Source organism: Calonectris borealis, chromosome 1 (genome assembly GCF_964195595.1).
Source record: "Calonectris borealis chromosome 1, bCalBor7.hap1.2, whole genome shotgun sequence".
Lineage (NCBI taxonomy): Eukaryota > Metazoa > Chordata > Aves > Procellariiformes > Procellariidae > Calonectris > Calonectris borealis.
Window position 1 is genome coordinate 126,204,438 of NC_134312.1, and position 19,457 is coordinate 126,223,894.

A 19,457-nucleotide genomic window follows, 5' to 3' on the forward strand; every position below is an offset into this window, starting at 1 on the left:
TCTTAAAACATTCCCCACTGGATCCTAGTTCTTTATCATTCTACCTCATCTAGCTTTTCCCTTTTTCTCACCAGATTTCTTCCTTCTCTTTCCTGACTTTCCAGTCTTGAAAAAACTCTAATCTTCTCTGTATATTGAGCTTCCTCTATTCAGGTTTCACGGTTGCAAGTGCTATTTCCTGCCTCTGCGCTCGAACAGCTGTTTCTCTGATCTCATCACCATTTTCTGGACAACTGCTCTTACCCAGCTTACCTCCCAGCTGCTACAAACCTTCTGTATCCCACTGAGTCACATTCTTTTCTGTCCGCCTTCTGGTTCTACTAAAACTTCCTGCTGTTGTTGTAGTCATTACTGACAACACTACCCTATAAACCAGCAAAAAACCACTATGTTGATGTTATTGCTAAGAAAGTAGATACTGGAACTAAGGAAAAATTAAAACAACATAATTCAGAGGCATTGATTAAAATAATTTCACGATTTTGTGATTTTTTTAATACATTTTAAAATTTTGTTAAAACTTCTTGAATTATTAATATAAGGTTTGAAGTAATTTAGTCTTGAATGTGATCTTGAATTCTTCTGCTAAAAATCAACTTGGCAATAGCTTTCCTTCTGCCTCAAAAAGCTTCAAATCAACAAACGAAGTAAATACATAGATCTCTGAATAGCTCCTACAATTCTCACTAAAACTTGGTATGTACAAACACATGTGACATTAAAAGATGCTCTTAGAGATGAATTATATTGGCATGCTTATAAAATAACATAAAAAAATTTTGAGATAATTCTCCCAATATTCTAAGTGGTAAAATGAAGTCAATGCATTATAGATAAGGCTGGAATGTTGCTCAGACATGGCCTGGCTGTGCCTTCCTGTAATTCCAGTGTCTCAGAAGGTGTTAGAGGTGGCAGGGCTCTCTGCCTCACTGGAGAGAGTTTAACCTTGGTGTTTGTTCGCTGTGGAAGTCAGAGCTGTAAGTGAAGGCAGTATACAAAAATATATATAAATAGGTAAGCTAGCAAATACTTCTTAATGTCATATTTGTATACGTGCTGTATGCTCTTTTCTTTTCTGTTTCGATATAATTTTATTTGAGACACATTTCAATTACATTTTAGGTTTTTTTCACTGCAGTATAAGGAGGGTTAGCCAGCTGAATGTCTGATGGGCTAGGCAGGGTTCTCATTCCAGAGCTGAACAGAAAAAAATTTTCTGGTAATGAAACAAAAAAACCAAACAAAAACCCCCATGACTATCTGGCCAAATAACTGTTGTAGCTCCCTCATCCCTATCCAGAGACAGAGCTAGGAATTATTACTAGTAATATTATTTATTGATTGATTACTAGCAGTGATTATTTTTGAACTGAGTTTTAAACCCTACTGTCCAAGAACCATAGTAGCATGGCTTTTCTGACCATGGCTCTCTTTCTGCAAGCTACCTGTCCAGGTAACAGTGAGGACCACCTCATTCCTTTGATTTTGTGCCAGGGAAAGAGGCAGCATGTGCTCACTTTAAATATTTGCTCATCTGCATTCCTCAATTGTTACTGTGTTTCTCCAGGCAGGATGATTCACCTGCTAGCAGCAGTGTCATGCATGGTCTGGTAAGGAAAACAGGCAAAGCAAGGTGCAGGAGCATGCTCCTTCCAAATGACCTTTTTTTATTTTTTTTTTTAACCATGCTGGAAAATAACAAATTCCAGTGTCTTGGAAAAAAGACAGAATACACAGCTGCATAACAATGAAGCTTACGAGAGCCTTTGATTGAGATAAATAGAGCAGGTCACACTTGTCAGAGCTTATTGCTTCAGCTTTGTGTAGAGGAGTGACAGGTGGTTTTGGTCTTGTTTGTTGTTTTTTTTTTTTCGCATTTTAAATGATGTAGTTCTTTTTTTAAATGAAAGAACAGAATTCATCGTGTAAGAAATGAATTCTATGGAAAATCTGCAGCTGTGGAATTACAGGGCATTGCTGGTGCATCATTTCTTACTGTATACAAGGGAAAGATTTAGTTTATTACAGTGTTTTGAATGATGGCTTTGAACACTAGTTACATTATTCATTGTGGAAAGCTGCTTATGTGTGATATAAAGCTGGGGAATTTAGGCTGCATGAAAGATTTAAGTATGTTTTAAGGAAGGAAAAGCTCATGTTAAATCTGAGGGGAGGCTGAGAATGTATATTGTATACAGTTGCAGGACATAAACCCTTGGTTTTCCAGTTATGTTTAAATTTGAATCAAACTGATTTTTTTAATGTACATGACATTTTTCTCTCCTTATATCACTGCTGAATCCAAATGTTGTTAGTGCTATAAATAAAGAAACTTTAAAATCAGCCTTTACACAAAAATTCAATGACTTTTAATGCTTTAAAGTATTTGAACAGTCTGCATGTTTTTATATGATAAATACAAGAGTATTATCCTATACAGATGTTTTAACTTAAAATTAAATCATAAATTAGATTCCTGATTTACTTGCAATTCCCTGTGAAGTTGTACTGTGAAAGCAAGTACTGTAATTTTAGGGAGATGTCACATATTCTTTGTGCTAAATAAACTATGCGATTCCTGGATTTGACAGCAAAGTTTTTACTCAACCTTGAGAATATGGGCTGTATTACAATAATAATTAGCTAATTATATTTTATAAAGCATAAAATATATTATTGCATCGAGGTACTTAGTAAAGATAGAAATGAAGTAACTGCTTTGAAAGTGGTTTTTGAAAATAACTTAATCTTTTTTTTTTTCTACTCTCAGATTCCCCCCCTCAACGTGACAACTGTGCTTGAGTTTGTTTATTGTTTATGCATGAATTTTATACAAAATACTGTTTTAATTGTCATGGATGCTGGGATAGTTGTTCCTCCTTTTGTTTCCTTCAGTATACAGAGTATTTAGGCCTGAGGCAGGAAGCCATTCAGTTATGTTCACTCTCCAATGCTGGGCTTAGAGCTACCATGTACTTTGTATCAAACCGATTTCATAGATTCAAATGAGTTTTGGTAGCAGAACTTTCTTGATGAGACAGATTTCTTAAAATCAACAACTTTTATTTTTTCAGCAATTCCAGCAAAAAAATTGGAAGGTGTTTTAAAATGCCCCTTAAATAAAAGTTTGCAGAAATATCAGTTTTATTTAAAGAATTGTTATCTTCTGGTGGCAGCCTACACAAGCACGTCCTTTTCTGGCATCCTTTGGAGGTTTTCTAGTGAATGCATAACAAAAAGCTGCTTTGTCTTATGTGACTTGTCTGTTTAAAGCTTCTTTTGAAGTATTTTAATTGCTAGGACTACCACTCTGTAGATGATGCCTCCTTTCCAATTAACATGCATAATTAGTGTAAATCAGGACTGGAAAAATATTTCTTATAATGATAAAAACAACCTTGAGTGTTTGTGAAAGAACTGACTCTAGGCTGCTTGCTTCCTGCCTCTCCCTGTAATCTCTGGTTTATGAAGTTAAATGCAACTTCAGAAAAATATCTCAATAGATAAATAACTGTAAAGTGTTCATAGATTATTTAAAAAGCAACTGCAAGTCCAGGAATAGTGTAAGGATGATTTTTTTTTTTTTAATATTGTCATTAATTTTTTTGAGTATATAATCTTACAAGAGAGAATTTTCCATTAGGCGTTTTAGAGATTAAAAACAAATAATAAATTCTTTTTCTTAAAATATGTATAAAAGGAAAAATAATGCAAAGTGAAGTCCTAAAAAAATGAAATTAAGTTTTAATTCTGTTTCAGTAATGTGTGTATGTATGTGTTTGTGTTTATGTATGTATGTGTATGAATTATAATATTTCTAGATATACAGAATTTTAAAATAATTTTTCATTAGTAGTACAGGTTAGTTAATGTGCAGTTAATGAGCAAATACATATGAATGAAACGAAAGGTCTATGATTTGTTCTCAATCATATAAATACATTTCTATGAGTTATGTTGCCTCTGAATTTGTACCATTGTACTTCAAAGCAAATGTAGGTTTTCAGTGAACATAATGTCCTACATGTAGTGAATTAAGTGAGTGTCTTGCGCATACTTGGTTTTGTTTGCCAGTTCTTAGCAAATAAAACCCTTGTTGCGTAGTAAGACTAAACCAAATTTTCCTGATAGTGGGGGTGAAAAACAAATTTTGAATAGCTGCTTTGGGAGAGGGATAAAAGGATTCTACCTTTTGTTGTCCAACCTAAACATCCTAAGCATAACAGTATTGATGAAGAACAATTGTAGTGCTAGACTGTACTCTTGCATAGCCAATGATATAATGATATAATGATATCTATTCTAGACTAAGCATTTTAATCTTACCGAACTTTAAAAACTTAGTGTCATTATATTGTTATATAAGTCATATGTGCTAGAGATGGAAGGATTTTCTAGCTTGCTTTTTTACTGCAATTCTTGGCAATGGTGTTTCAAGTGTAAGAATTGCCCATGTAGGGAAGTACCTGTTGGCTATAGGGAGCTGCCAAGGCTGGAAGGAATCTTAGAACCTGAGCTGTGCATTGAGACATGCAGTCATCTTCTCTCTGTTCTCCTTCAGTGACCCATAATGCTTGGGAGATAAGTTGATTATTTATGCAACATTTTGCGTATTACACTTCTGAAGATGTATGCTGGGTACACTATACCAAATATAGCAAACTTCTCGTACAGCCGAAGGAGTGTGACAGAATCTTTGGATTGTGTCTGTGTTATGACTGTTGTACAAGACGCTTGACCCAGAGAGTCCTGTAAATGTTTTTTTCTCTCCCTTTGGTATTGGTTCACTTTACAGTCCTCTCTTACACATGTATTTTAACAGTTATCAGGGTTACCAAATAACGATGTATTCAACTCTATTCTATCAAACTGCTTTTATGTTTTTGGAAAAAGTTTTAAAAGATTTTTTTTTTTGACGGATATTACAGCCTTAAAATACAATGCTTATAACTTTCAACTGTAAGAAAAGATAGTCAGTTGTTTCTCTAAGACTATAAGGAGCCGCTGTTGTTAGTGATCTGAAATAATGTATTTCGTACATACGATGAAGTGAAAGGAACTTCTCACACTACGAAGATCCTTTTCAGTCTAGTTTTTAATTATGTGGTTTTATGCCACAAAAGTGTATTTTGAAGATGTAACTTGATGAAGTTTTTTATGTGGGTGACTTGAGATACTAAAAATAGAAGAGTACATAAATCAAATCAGGAGATTTTTACTCAATCTTTGTTTATAACACACTTCAAGCATTAGTTACTAAAAAATCTTAAATGGCATTCACCGTGTTAATTTTGAAAAGCCAATTCTATGTTATAAAATCTAATCATTATCAGATTTGAAATATCATTATAAATCAAGGGACTGTGGTGATCTCGCTAGAAAAACTTCCCCTTGTCCCCTGCTTTCCTCTTGCTAAGCACAAATACACAAAATGTTCCACAAGGCTCAGCACATATCTCGCTCACCAGGAGATTGTAATTGTGTGTTACAAACCCTGCTGGAACTCCAAACACTGTAAATGCTGCATACTTGCTTCTCATTGTCTAAGCTCTAGTGTTGGTTCTGTTACGGATGGATACGTGCCTCATGTCCTGGCTTAGGTCAAAATATTTTTTTTTCTTTCCTGTCGTTTATGTATTCTACTCACTACCACATATGTGAAAGTGAAGCATGATGCGCTATTTTCTGCAGTTTTTGAAAGCTTTTAAATGATTCACAACTTCTTTATATAGCTGGTTTTACTGCAAATTTTAAGCAGCATGCAGATTTTATAGGCCAGAGTTATCCATATCTTTTTTTCTGGAGAACATACTGCTCTAATGTGTTGATTCTTGGAAAGACAGAGCACGAGGCAAGAAATGCCTCCTTGAAAATGCACTGTGAAATAAATGTGGCCTCTCAAGTGCAGAGTCTGTCAAAAAAGGGGATTTTGTATAAAACATTCTATCTTTTAAATTCTAAACCCCACTTATTTGGGAATGTGATTACAGAGATAAAACTAGGATCAAAATCACTGGAATTCAGTGATGTTCAATGACAAAGGTTTTAAAAGTATTTTTTTTTCTTTTTGCTGAGGTTTCTTGATTTTAACTCATGTTCCACCTTGATGTCAGAGCCCATTTTGTTTATGCTGGGTATACCATAACAGCTGACCTTTTCTCTTCAGCGTTTGAGAAAGGCTTTCTTAATTTGCGTAGCTTTGTTTTCCCCCTCTTTGCTCATGCTTATGCACTTGGGCCGCTGCTCCAATCTTTTTTCACTCGGGAGAGTGGTTGGAGAGGAACACAACACAGTGATTTACCGGAAGCCTTGACTGTAGCTGTGCTGATAACGCTGATGCTTTTGGGCATACAGTCTTTTCCTCGGTGGGGGAAAAAATGGCTAGCCACTGCTTACTTAAATAGCTGATATTGGGTGATAATAAACAACCATCCTATTAATATCATGATCAGGTCCAAAGTTAATTTCAATAATTCTTCTGAAATAGTAATACCACTCAGATGATTCAAGAAGTACCTACAATTTCTTTGGGAAAGTGACCACAATGATATTTTTGTCCTTTAGGTGGCAGCATATGACTTCACTCTTCCAGTTAATACTCCTCGGGCTGACTTCCCATTGACACAGCCAAGCCCTGTATCTGCAACTTCTGTTGGATCTGTAAAGCACATCGTTGCTCCTCGGCCACAGGCGGTGACTGTGGCTGTTCCATTCTGTAGAGTTAAAGCAGTTGGTAGGTAAACTAAGGGACTTAAGCAGATGGTGGATACTTGCATTTTTAGTGACGTTTTTGCTTGTATTCTAATTGCAGAGAATTACTACTTAACTGAAATTTGATTGATAATTGTATAATTTTTAAATTTCTTGGAAACTTGCAAAATTTTCAAATTTTGATTTGTATTTTTAAATATGTGTAAAGCTGAACTTTCCATACATAATTATGACATGCTGGGAAAATACGGTTTTTTGTATAGCCATTTGCCTTATATAAAAATTAGTTTACCAAAACTCATTTTTGTTTCTACTCATTCATTAGTATTTCTAGACCTCATCATGCAGACCCCAGTATTTACAGCAGTTAATCTGAAAAGTGTAGAAAAGTAGTATGTCATTCATACCCTTTTTTTCTAGTCTTACTCTGTCAAAACTAGAGGCTCTAGCTATATTTACAACTCCTTTAAAATGCCTTAAGTGTTGGGTGTCTTCCTGGAATGATGTTTGTGCAATGTTTAACATCTTGGGAGCACTGAAGGAGGCTTGGCCATTTAAATGCATAATGTAGGGTAAAAGCAACTCCAATTTATTAGGTTTTATCCATGTTTGGGTTTTTGTTTTTTTTTTTCTCTGTAAGGCTTTAACTTAAGTCTTTCTTTTGAGATCTTTTAAGATACCAAAGGAATCTGAAAGACCTTCTTTAGATCCTGTGATGGAAGTATTTCATATTAAACATTTCAAAATATATTTAGTTTAAGAACACATAGAATAAAGATGAATGTACGTATGTATATGAGATTATTAGAAAGCACGCCTCTAAGTAAAAAATTGTGAGTCAAAGTGACAAATTTCTAGTGCAGAAGTGATTTGTGTAACCTGAAGAAAAAAGAAAATGTTTATTTCCTTTTCCCTTTCTTTGTGGAATAATGAATTGATACTTGAATGAGTAAGTCTCACTAATAAATGACAATCTTATCTAAATTTTATCAGAAATTTGTTCTTCTGTCACATAGAATTTCTTCAAAGTACCAGTATAGGCCAACAACAATGATGATTAAAGTGAATATATAATACTTTCAGTTCTAAGAAATAGTTGAAAAAATAAAGTGTGGCTTCTATTTAAATTTGAGTATTGGAATTAAGTACATTCTTACTGGGAATTTTGATGGGCTGGGAGGAGAGAGAGAAGGCTAAATAAATGTCTTGATCACTCAGTATTTCACATAATCATACAGATGCAGGCAACTAGCCAAATTATTTTTACTGTTAAAAAAGAACTTGATAATTTTATTACATTCTGACAATTTAAAAATTATATCTGTTATTGATTCATCATTTCAGATTATCACTTTACGAACTAAAAGTTGGTAAGATGCATCTTGCAAGTTGAAAGTTTTGATTTGACAAATATGCCTAATTCTCTCTACTGCATGCTTTGTGGCACATTTGTTTTCCACTCTTAGAATTTTTTCTTTTTTTCCCCCTGTGACAGTTTTTGTGGTTGAGTGAGATTCAGACTGCACAGGACAGTGCAGTTGGCACTTAAATCAATAGCTTATATCTGATGTTTGTACTCGGGATTGTTCACCCTGAGAAAAGAATCACAATAATCTCAAAGTAGTCAACCCAGTCTTTTTAACTTTAGTGTAGTCAATATGTTTTCAATCCATCATGCCATCATGGATTTTTTTTTGAAATTTTTTTAAAAAACAAAGTTTGTAGACTGTTTCAGCACCTGGGAATGAAAGCAGGTAGCAGGTCTCTTTCTTACTTAAATACTTGTAAGACTTTTCACTTGGAGACTGCTTATCGGTATGTAAGAAAGCACTGAAAGAAGAAAAAAAAAAAACCAAACCAACAAACCAAAGCAGAAAAGTCAACTGGAAAAGACACAAGCCCTACCTCAGCCAGACACAAAGGAAGAGGACATATTATCAATGTAATGACCTCATGTGAGCTGACTCTATTTTTTTTTTTTTTTTTTTTTTAAATAATCAACCTCACAATTTTTTTCATGGGGTAGATAATTTCCTTTCCTTTCCCTCCTAGTCTTTAAGTCGTGCTGTGTTTTCCTTGTACAGGTAGTTTCTATGAGAGGTGAGGACTTAATGAGTGATATAGTTGCATATTGGTAGAAGCATTCCAGCAGATTAGGTTCCTACTTTGAAACAATATTAGTTTATAGAGTTTATATGCCTGTACTGCAGAGAAATACGGATAGTATTGTTGTTTACATAAAGTGAGATATGTGATTAGGAAATCCTTTGGGCTTTTTAGGGGGAGAAGAGAATTGATCAACACACTTCCTCACTGAGTGTGAAACAAACTTGCAGATTTTAATAAAAGGATACTGTATACTTTCTAGGTTCATTTCTAGTGTTTAATCAAGAAGCGAAATGAGACTGTGAGAACATATACCTTTGTTTTTCTAAATTCTTACTTTAAACTTCATCCTTTGTGATGGTTTCTTTGTTCCAGCTATATGAAATTAAGAGAAATGCAGTTTTTTGTAAAATCTCTCAAGTCTTTTCTGATGATTACCATCACAAATATAAATGCACTCATCTTAAATAGGAAGATCATGTGGCTCTCTGTTTATAGCATCTTTATATAAAGGAGCGATGCTATAAGTCTGGTAGATACAAAATTTAAATAATTTTAATGTGACTAAAGGGTCATAGTAAGACAGAAAGTTAAATTACAGTAATTATATATATAGCGTGGGAACAACAGAAAGAAAATACAGATTTAAAACAAGCGGAGAAACATTTCTGCTAAAAGTGCAGAAGCAATGATTTTATGAAGGGACTTTGAGGAAATATTTGTCAAAGTAATGCTGTACAAACATCCTAAATTATTTTTTTCCAACAGTACTTAAATCACCATTGGAGTTTTCCTCAATGGAACTTAAATTTGCACAACATTCAAGTGGCATACATTTCAATATTGCTGATGAAAATCTGAATTCTCAGGTACGTAATCCTAAGTGTTGTTATACTTATTCTTGGCTATAGCTTTTATTTACTTAAAACTGACTGGGAAAAGAATACAGATTTGGAACTCAAATTCAGTCATGTTCCAAATATATGGTTTAAATATTTAAAAGTTTTCCCATTGTCATTTTGTTCAGTTTTTGATTTTACGTTTGTCTTTTGATCACTAGAAATTTTTTCAAAACTCAAAACTGGGCTCGTCCTGACTTTCTGATATATGAGAAAGTGTAGGCACCAGATGAATTATGTAAGAAATAGCTTACTTCCAAAGATTTTCTGCCTCTGCCTGTGCTGGTAAACTAGACAGTGACAGTGCAGGAATGCAATCCATGTGCCATGATGGTCCATACAGTTAAATTGCTGTCCCAGTATGTTGTATGGTACTGATCTGTGCCAGCTGGCACTCTCCCTAAAAATTCCTTGTCATGATTTAGGGCTTAATGGCAAAGAGGCACTAAATAGGATATTTGGCCACAGCCATTCTGTTTTGGAACATAGAGAATTTGACTATACGAATGCAAAACATACCATAACATAATTTATTGTTTCTAATTCCCAAAGGCTTTGTTTGGAAATTATAAAAAATGATTTTTGGCAATGATGAAAACACTTGAAACTCTTTTTCAAGTATCCTCAGAAAACAATAATAACACAAAGTCAAGGCCTTTTCCTAGCTATGGATGTGTTAGGAGTTGAAAGAGTAACTCTGAGATAAAGGAATGAATTTTTTTTTGTTGTTTCTACCTTCATCTTATTGAATTGAAAGAATGGGTTTTGAAAACCTATTCTGAACTTCTTGCTTTTTCAACATATCCACCTGTAAGTCTAGATGTCATGAGCCATGAGTTTAGTGCTTGCTGTGCTTCATTTGTGTAAGGAAAAACTCCTCATTTCTGTTTGGCTAAGCACTCCCACCGTGACACTTCGGTCTATTTACCTCGCATAAAGGTAGGTATTTCTTTACATTCTGGAAAGAAAGTATTGCTCTTTGTGAATGTGGTGAGTATCTGGAAAGCATCTAGTCTGTGCTGATAGGGCATACTCATCTTCTCACCTTACAGATATAATAAAGTGGGTTCTTCATTGCTTTCTAGTGCTTTCTTGCTTTCACTCTGATCTGATTGCAAAAAGAATGCTTAGGATAGGGCAATGTGAAAAGTATCATGGTGTTTGCTGCTTTCCCTCTTTCATCATGTCTTCCTTTCTCTGCAAATATTTACAGAAGCTTGATCTGAAGAATATCTCAAGGCAGCAGTTGATGTGGAAATTGAATTGTGATGATGCAGACAAAAATACAGCAGACGGTATTTTTAAATTTAGTCTGCAGACTGGATTCCTTGATCCAGGACAAAAAATCAGTATTGCTGTATTCTTCTGCACTTGTAAGTAATTTTCTGAATTCTTCTACAGATAGTTTGGCCAATATACCATTTTCATAGATTTGTTTAAACGACTTGTTATAATGAATCATAACTAGCATTTGTTTTGATTAATTTCCAGCTAGCATGACTAAATAATGAACTAAAATGCCAAAAGAAAGGTTTGTTGTGGTTCTGAGAAAAAAAGACAGCTGCAGACTTAACACAAAACATGGAATCACTTGATAGCAGTATTTGAAAAGTCTGGTTTGTGCATATAAAGCATCAAAGGCTGGGATAGCTGAATCGTTTTCAATACTGCTCCTTCATGTGCATTTAGGTTGACTGACTTAGATACTAAAGCTTTCCAAGAGTACTTGGAATGTGTGTGAACTTTTTTTCTAAATAGCCATAATATAGATAAGAATGGAAATTTCCTGCCTGAATGAGATATAAAATCACTTAGCTACGGTATTTTCTGAGTAGTCTGCTCAGGCAACCAGACCCTAAGTAAAAAACGTAAAATAGGTTTCTAACAAAACTTGGGAGCATGCAGGAAGATGGTAATCAACCACATACACCAGAAGAAGAACGGCAGAAGATGTTAGGATTCTACCTTGTTCCCAGTCAAGTGTTTAAGGTAGAGAGTAATGTAACACTGTATTTGAGTTGATAAAGACACCAGCGTATGCAGCTGATGCCTACAGAACTCAAAGTTGTTTTGACAGTTTTAAGTGGCCTACTTTTAGGGCCCCAGGATTCTCAAGGGGAAGAAAACTTGTTTTGTCTGTTGGATCTGATCCTGAGTCAGCAAGTGAGCATCCCTGTCCTAAAGAAAGATGTTGCTGCTATTCTTTATGATAGGATTGAAATCTATAACCTCAATTAAGCACTGGGAACAATTTAATATAATTATAAATAATTAAAAAATTACAGGTATAAGAGTCTTGCCATGATTCTGTATGATAAATTGCGAAGACTGTATTAAATGTTGCTCTGCAAACATGTCATGAATATGCAAGAGCAGTATTTAATTGCATGTGTTGCTTGGACTTGCTTGCTGTACTTCAAAACATTTTTCCATTATGTTTTATGCCTTGTTTGGTAGCTTTTGTCTTCAACTTATGGTTGAAGAAAAATCACATCAACTTGTGATTTTGCTTCATGAAGTGGAAAAGTAATTGATATATAATGGTTTTTGCAGAATTATTTAGAAGGTCGTTTGTTTTAAATTCTTTTAATTTTTGTTTCGAGTAGCAAATTCTGACTTTTCTGAAGTAGTATTTCTTTGTGCATATAATACCTGGAAAGTTTCTGACCCCATCAGTATCTATAGTTGTAGTTTTTACACTTCTGAGCTGTCCATGAAGTATTATTTTAGAAATATGTATTTAAATTACTCTATTAAATTATATATTATTACAAATTAAAATGCTAGAAGAAAGTTAAATGTCATTTACTATTGGAAGGCTGAGCAAAAATATTTAGAGCATGTTTCTGGCTTTGATGCATCACTTTGTCGTCTTTTCCCCTACATTCCTCCAAAGTAAACTGCAAAAACCCTGGGTTTTTTGCTCTGAACCACACGTTTATGAAACAGCCATAACAATGTGTTCAATGCAATAAAGATTTTTTACTAGGTAGGTTCTATTTTGTACTTTGTGTAATCCTTGGTTTTGGAACCAAATGATGTGATCTCATCTTAGTCTCATCTATGCAGGTCCTCAACCAGTTTTTAGTGATAAAAGCCTTACGTAGGTTAACAAAATAAAATAAACAGAGATGAAAATTTTTGTTAAAGAATTTGTTTTGGGAGCAATATGAAATAAAAAATCCAAGGATACTAGGTGAATTGAATGAAAATCGTGTCCTGGAGTGTGAGAAAATGTTAGAATATAAAAATCGGAAGTAGTTAAACAGTGGGAGCAGGATGACAAGAAGATAGGACAAAATGCAGAGAGATATTGTAGGAGAAAAATCTGGAAGTTATCTCTTTTCAGATGTTGAGTTTTACAAAGTTTTAGACATATGGACTTGGAATTTCAGTTTACGTATGAAGGATGTAAGGATCTACTCAAAGCACATCTGGAGAGTGTGTCTAGACAGAAGAAAGGCTTTGGGTAAACTTCTGAATTTTGAGAAACTGCTGAGATGCAACTCAGGAAAAATAGGTTAAAGAAGTCAAGTAACAGAAACATATTATGACCCCAGATCTTTGGAGTAAGAATGTAGATGAAAGAGGAATGGAAATATAGAAGGTTGGAAATTGAAAAACAAACACTCATAACCTTCTGTTCTTCCTTGAGATGCAATTCAAAAATATACATGTAGTTTACTGTAACTCTATTTCTTTTAAACATTTTTTCTCCTTTTAAACATTTTTCTCCTTTCTCCTTTTTCTCCTTTTTTTGCCTATGGTTAGAATAATTGTGGATCATACTAAAATAATAACTTGTGAAGAACACATATAAACTTTTTTGTTTGCTTTGAATTTGAGAAACTTGTTCTTCTAATAGAAGATATAATAGCTGCATTTTGCATTGATTAGATTAACGTATATAGCTTGGAAAAGAAAGGGCAATATTAGACTTGGAAGATAAAAAGAATAAATCTGTATTTCCAGATATTTGGTGATTTTTAGGGCCTAGATGAGCACAGGGACTCATTTTCTCCTTCTTCTAAGTACCACTCTGGCATTTAAGACAGAGGAAATGTAAAAAAAAAAAATCTAATACTATTTTGTGCAGCAGCTGGAGAGGAATCGTGATAATGAATAGGTGAAATGACCATCCATATGATGGTTTTTCTATTTAGGTGTTTACGTCATGAGAATGTATTAAAATTGTTTGCGTGTTGCAAAGACTGTGAAGCAGAGAACAGCATACAAATAAAAGCCAGTATTTTGAATTACTGAATAAATTGTATGTGTAAATGCAGATGTGTGCATACATAAATATGACTCATAAATAATTGTCATTTGAAGTTTGTATTTTTGCTGTGTTCCCATATCTTTTATTTACAGAAAATAATAAATAACTGTAAAAATCAATTGCCCTTAATTCGATGTTCTAAGTATTTTCCCATGATTTATAGCTTACTTGTGCTATACATTCACTGAATATAATTACTCTTTCTTGTAAGAGAACATTAGATACATCAAAAACCAGTTAATGAGACCTAATTAAAGAATATGGTGTGCTAATCACCTTCATAGGTTTGTATGTAAAGTTGTAGTATGTGGGGTGAACAAACCTTAAAATAAACTTTGAGTGTGCATTAGAGTAATTTGTTTAAATATGCCACAATATTTATAATAATGAGTGTGCAAAATGCTACAGTAAGCTACAGTGTTAAATTAAATGCAAGAGTTTATATAATGCGTGCTAATATGATGCTACCTATTAAGAAAAGTATGCTAAATTTAATAGAGATTCTCAAGAACTGAAGGTATATTAATATGATCTTCTTCTGCCGTACTATAGTATAATGCATTAACAGTGTATGAAAAATTTCACTGTATCTTATTGTGGTATAAAAAAACCTTATCTGTAACATAGTAAGTTACAATAAATCTGTGCTCTGGGATCCCGTGTGGAAAAATACTCACAAGTGCACCAGTGAGTTAACAGGAGTTCAGTGCCCCTGGAAGATGTGATGATTATATAATGGGCACAGATGACCATCATGACCTCCATCTTCTAGGGTTTTTTTCCTGCAATAGTAAGATATTAAATAACGATGTCCTCCACAGTTTCTGTGGAGAAATGATTAGTTTACTTTTGATTATTTTTTTTTCTTCATTTTTTGTAGGGCTTACCTTTAACTACCTATGACTTTACTGCTTTGAAGTCTGTATTTCAGTGTATGCAAATTCTTCATTGTCACCCATTTATGCTGAAGGTGTATATATGCAATAAGGCATGAATTATCGGAAAGTCCAAGGGAACTAAACTAAAAGTGTTTATTTGGGAGACAAGTGTAGGAACTGAATAACAATCTAATACAAACTTAAGAGGGTGAGAAGAGCAGATAGTGATTTTACTTTTTCCCTACCCACTCTCAAAAGATAAAAACCCATGCTATTATACAGATAAAATTTATGGGGGGGGTGGGGGAGAGAGAGGGGAAGTTAGATTTGTGCTGCTAGAGAGAAACAAGGAATATGGACATCCTTAAAGAGGTGGCCATTTAAACTAGCTTTTGCTGCTAGTGTAAATTGCAACTGAAACAGGTAGACTTGAAATATTTCTCCTCCAGAAGTGTGTGAGTGGTATTGGGAGGAGAACTTGCATATGTGTATAACTGACTTTCAGCAGAAATAGAATCTGTTTATGTTTCTATTAACAAGAAATCTGCATAAAGTATAGTCCCAGGATAGTATGCTAGGGAGTTAGGCACTCTGAACTGGATGGGCTTTCTAGTGCAAATTAGACTGAAAATGAAGCAGCTAATGAATATATGCACATATGTACTTTGAAAAGTTGTGTTCCTTTATTCAGAGTTTTTTCTAAGGTAAGGCAATGAATGCTTATTTCTCCCAATAAATATATCTAGAAAAGACAGAGGGGAAATTTCCGATATAATTCTACAGATTTTGTTAGCCCTTGGCAAATTTAGATTGGCAGATTTGTAAATACCATCAAATCTCCCTAAGGAAAATTTCACATCTGCTGGACTGCTTGTTGTTTGCCGTATAGAAATTAACGGTGATATATCAGAATGGTAACAGCAGCACAAGCTTTGACAGTAGTCATGAAAGATGCGATTAATAGAATAAATTAATGACTTCAGCTGTTAGTTCAGACCATAATTCTCATCAATTTCAAAGTAATTTATTTAACATGAAATATCCTGAAAACATTCGTCCTAGGCATTACAAACTAATGAACAAAACTTAATGGCAACATTCAGTTTTTTGTCTTTGTGTCTGTTTAAAATGAGGACAGTATTGCAACATCCTGGTGTTTCTGACATAAGCAATAAACTATTGGCTTACATATTACGCAGAATTTTGATGTTAGTAAATGCGTGGAGCCACACGCAGAATGATCAGCGATGCAGAATAAGCACTTATTCTGCAATACATTCTGCCTTCTGAGTGAGTCAGGGATTCTATGGCAAATGGATGTTATCATGTAGTTAATGGATTTGTTAGAATTGTTATGTACAGTGTGGATGAAAAGTTTGTATGAGGAAAGCTTAACACTCTTCTTTCCTAACTTTTGAAGGTTTAACTTTGGAACTATAATTAATACAAATATTTTAAAATGTGAGTTAGTGAAAACTGCATATTCTTTGGTACTGACATATGCTCCTCTTCCTTCATGGCGTTCCATCCCCGTGGCATTTATTGGTTATGGCCTTTCACTTTCCTTTACCATATGTCGTATATATGTATGAAGATAGGATACCAGAATTATGGTTTAGTTAGAGCACAGCTGTAAGACAGTAGACTCTCTAGTTCATATGTGGAAGTAACTTGAATAGGACATTTTTCTTGCAAGCATGTCAAAAATATCCTGTTTGGCTCTTCATACATCTCCATGACCTTTTCTGATGCTCACTCACCTTTCCCTCATAAAAGAGCTAAGTGCCAGAAAAACGTGTGTTCTTGCTGTATCAAAACCTAGAAGCACAAGCTTCTTAGCCTTCTCACCAGTATTGTCTCCTAAAGTTGATTTCCACTTAACAGGGAATTAGCCAGATGTTGCAAACACTGCAGCAACTTCCCCTTTCGTCTGGTTTTCACTTTGCCAGTTTCATGGTTTTTTGGTCTGAAACGAAAGGATCCTCAGGCCATGTTCTGGTGAGCTAACAGGCTTCTGTGAAGCTCCTCTATTATCATCTCTATGAAGAAATTGGCTCTTATGAGGAGGGAATAAGACAAAATATTTTGAAGATGACACTAGGTTTTCTTCTTTCTGTATGTAAACAATGGCAGCTCTTTCTCAGGCTGTAAAAATAATTATCTGAACTAATCTCAGAAGAGCTTGTCACGTGTGTTTTGTTTGCAGTGACACATATGTGCTCATACAGACACATAAAATACAAAATTATTTGGTTTTCTATCTCTTTCCTTCTTATATATTAGGTGAGGATGTTTCCATAATTATTAATCTGATGACAGAGGGGAATCAAAGGGAAAAGTGTTTTTCTCAAAAATAAAAAGATTAAAGTTTTTGGGTTGTCTTACAACATGTCATGCAAATTTGTTTCTAAATACAAGAGGTGTTTGTTAGTTGGCTCTCGAAATTGTTTAATTTGCTAGCTCTTCAGCAGGTGGGAATGACTGAAAATTTGGGAAATGGCACTGCATGGTTTGGAACACCATTTTGCTAGTGTAATGGTTGTGGAAGGAAGCACCTTGCTCCCTGTATCAGTGAAAGAAAATGTGCTTTTCCATCCTAGAGAACTGCCTTGCAGTAGCAGTAGCAAGATGGCATGAGAAGGGGCAGAACGCAAGGAAATGGGAGATGCTCTCAGTGGAGGGTAGAAACTGTCCTGCTGGCTTCTGTGAGGCTGACTTGGCGACAGTATAGGTTTTAGAGTCATCTGTTAAAATGTAGTGATTGCCATCTTAAAAGGCACCAACTTTTTCCTGTCTTGGCTGTCAGATGCTTCTGATATTTATTCCTTTATAAAATTATCATTTGCTGTGTTAGTGTAATTTATGATATGACTGCAATTCTTAAAATTCTGAGAAGCATTGCATTGATGTTATGTATAAAGGAATATTAATACAGTAAATGAAGAACTCAAACTTTGAAAAACTTCTGACAAATTAAAAAAAATATAGATTTCTGGTTTGCTACAGGCAAGCGTTCTAAGCTTTCTTAATAGAGAATTCTTCTGATACAACACTTACTGTATGTTAAGCTACATTTTGAGTAAGAATGCAATACTGATGACTTTTAAAAGAAAAACCACAACACTCCCCCCTGCCCCCTTATTATAACTCTTTTAGTTGCATGTATTTATGGTAATATAATTTTGTGGGGGTTTTTTGTTTGTTTTGGTTTATTTATTTTTTTTTTATCATTTTTAACAGCTTGTCCTGGGACATATGCATCTGAAGTGTCAGTGTGTCTAAATGATAATCCATCACATTACAAAATAACATTGTCTGGCACTGTGAAGTCACCAAAAATAAATTTTGATCCCCCCTTTTTAATGCTGATGCCAGTTCCTCTGGATGTGAAAACTGAAACAACCATCAATATCATTCCACAAGATTATTTAAGGTAAAAATCTCAAAATAAATTTATTGCAGAAATCCTGCATAATTCTTGGTTTTGTTCTCTTCTGAAAAAGTGAATTAATTTTTGTTTGTGAAGGTTAGTATTAATTTTCTGCTCAGCAGAGGAAAGAGTTTGTGTATTTAAGAGAAAATTCATATAATTAATATTGCTGTACATTCAACAAGCCCATGTTCTGTCCTCAAAACATTCCTGCTTCATGAAGTGACCATGTTCTGATATATTCACTCTGTCAGATGCTTTTAAAATTACTTTGAATAGCACAAAAATTAACAGGAGAGCCCTACCAGGATTTTTTGTAAATGTTAGCCAGATACTAAGGTCATAGTCTTATTTCTTTTTTCATGTTGTGATCAGATAAAATCTTTCTGCTGTTTTATTTTCTCTAATCTACAAGTTATAAAGCACTGTTTTTTTTTTTTCTTCCTAAGCAAGATTTTAGTACCAAAAAGGACAGCATAAATGTTTTAATCCTATCACTTAATATAATAAATAATCCATATCTTCTTTATTTTTCTGTGGATCACCCACTTTATGCTGTTATTTGAATTTATGAGAGAGCCTTTTTGTAATCTTCATATTAGGTAGCATAATCCAACACCTATTCCAATTTTATAGAAATCTTAATATTTTAATCTTTCCAAGCACTCTTGTGTACATGTGTGTCGAAATATGCTTTTCTGGTCTCGAAGATGCAACTTTTCTGTTTGTAATTAGTAAAGAGCAGTAATATCAGTTTGTTATGCTTATGTGGGTATCATTTCAATACCAGAAGAATTGGAGCAAAACTCTTTAAGTTGCCGTAAATTAATGAAATTAACTTTACCTTCAAATTATTATTGTCTTATCTTGTTTGAGTTGAAGTAATTTATCAAGTGATTTGTTTATTGTCAGTAACTCAGTGGTTGGAACTGAAAGGATTCAATATGGACCTGAACTGACTGCCATTCTTATTTCAGAACTGGAACCTAAAATTACATAACTGGGGAAAACATCTTAAGTATCTCATTGTGCAATAATGCAGTTTAATCAATATTAATGAAAGCTTTAAGTTTAGGAAACCTAAAGTAAGGAAGTAATATTTATGCCCTTTTTAGCCCAGTTAGTAGAAATTGCTCTTCATTTGGATGTTGAAC

At 34.1% G+C, this 19,457-nt stretch overlaps 1 protein-coding gene across 1 annotated transcript in view; it reads left to right on the top strand.

Annotated features, from left to right (window-relative positions):
* CFAP47 (cilia and flagella associated protein 47) overlaps window positions 1–19,457 on the top strand; it is a 363,705-nt gene that overhangs the window by 39,621 nt on the left and 304,627 nt on the right. Inside the window, exons 22-25 of the mRNA XM_075174429.1 lie at window positions 6,565–6,733; window positions 9,586–9,686; window positions 10,924–11,089; window positions 18,114–18,306. Of these exons, the coding sequence (XP_075030530.1) occupies window positions 6,565–6,733; window positions 9,586–9,686; window positions 10,924–11,089; window positions 18,114–18,306 (629 nt within the window). The remainder of the gene's footprint in view (window positions 1–6,564; window positions 6,734–9,585; window positions 9,687–10,923; window positions 11,090–18,113; window positions 18,307–19,457) is intronic.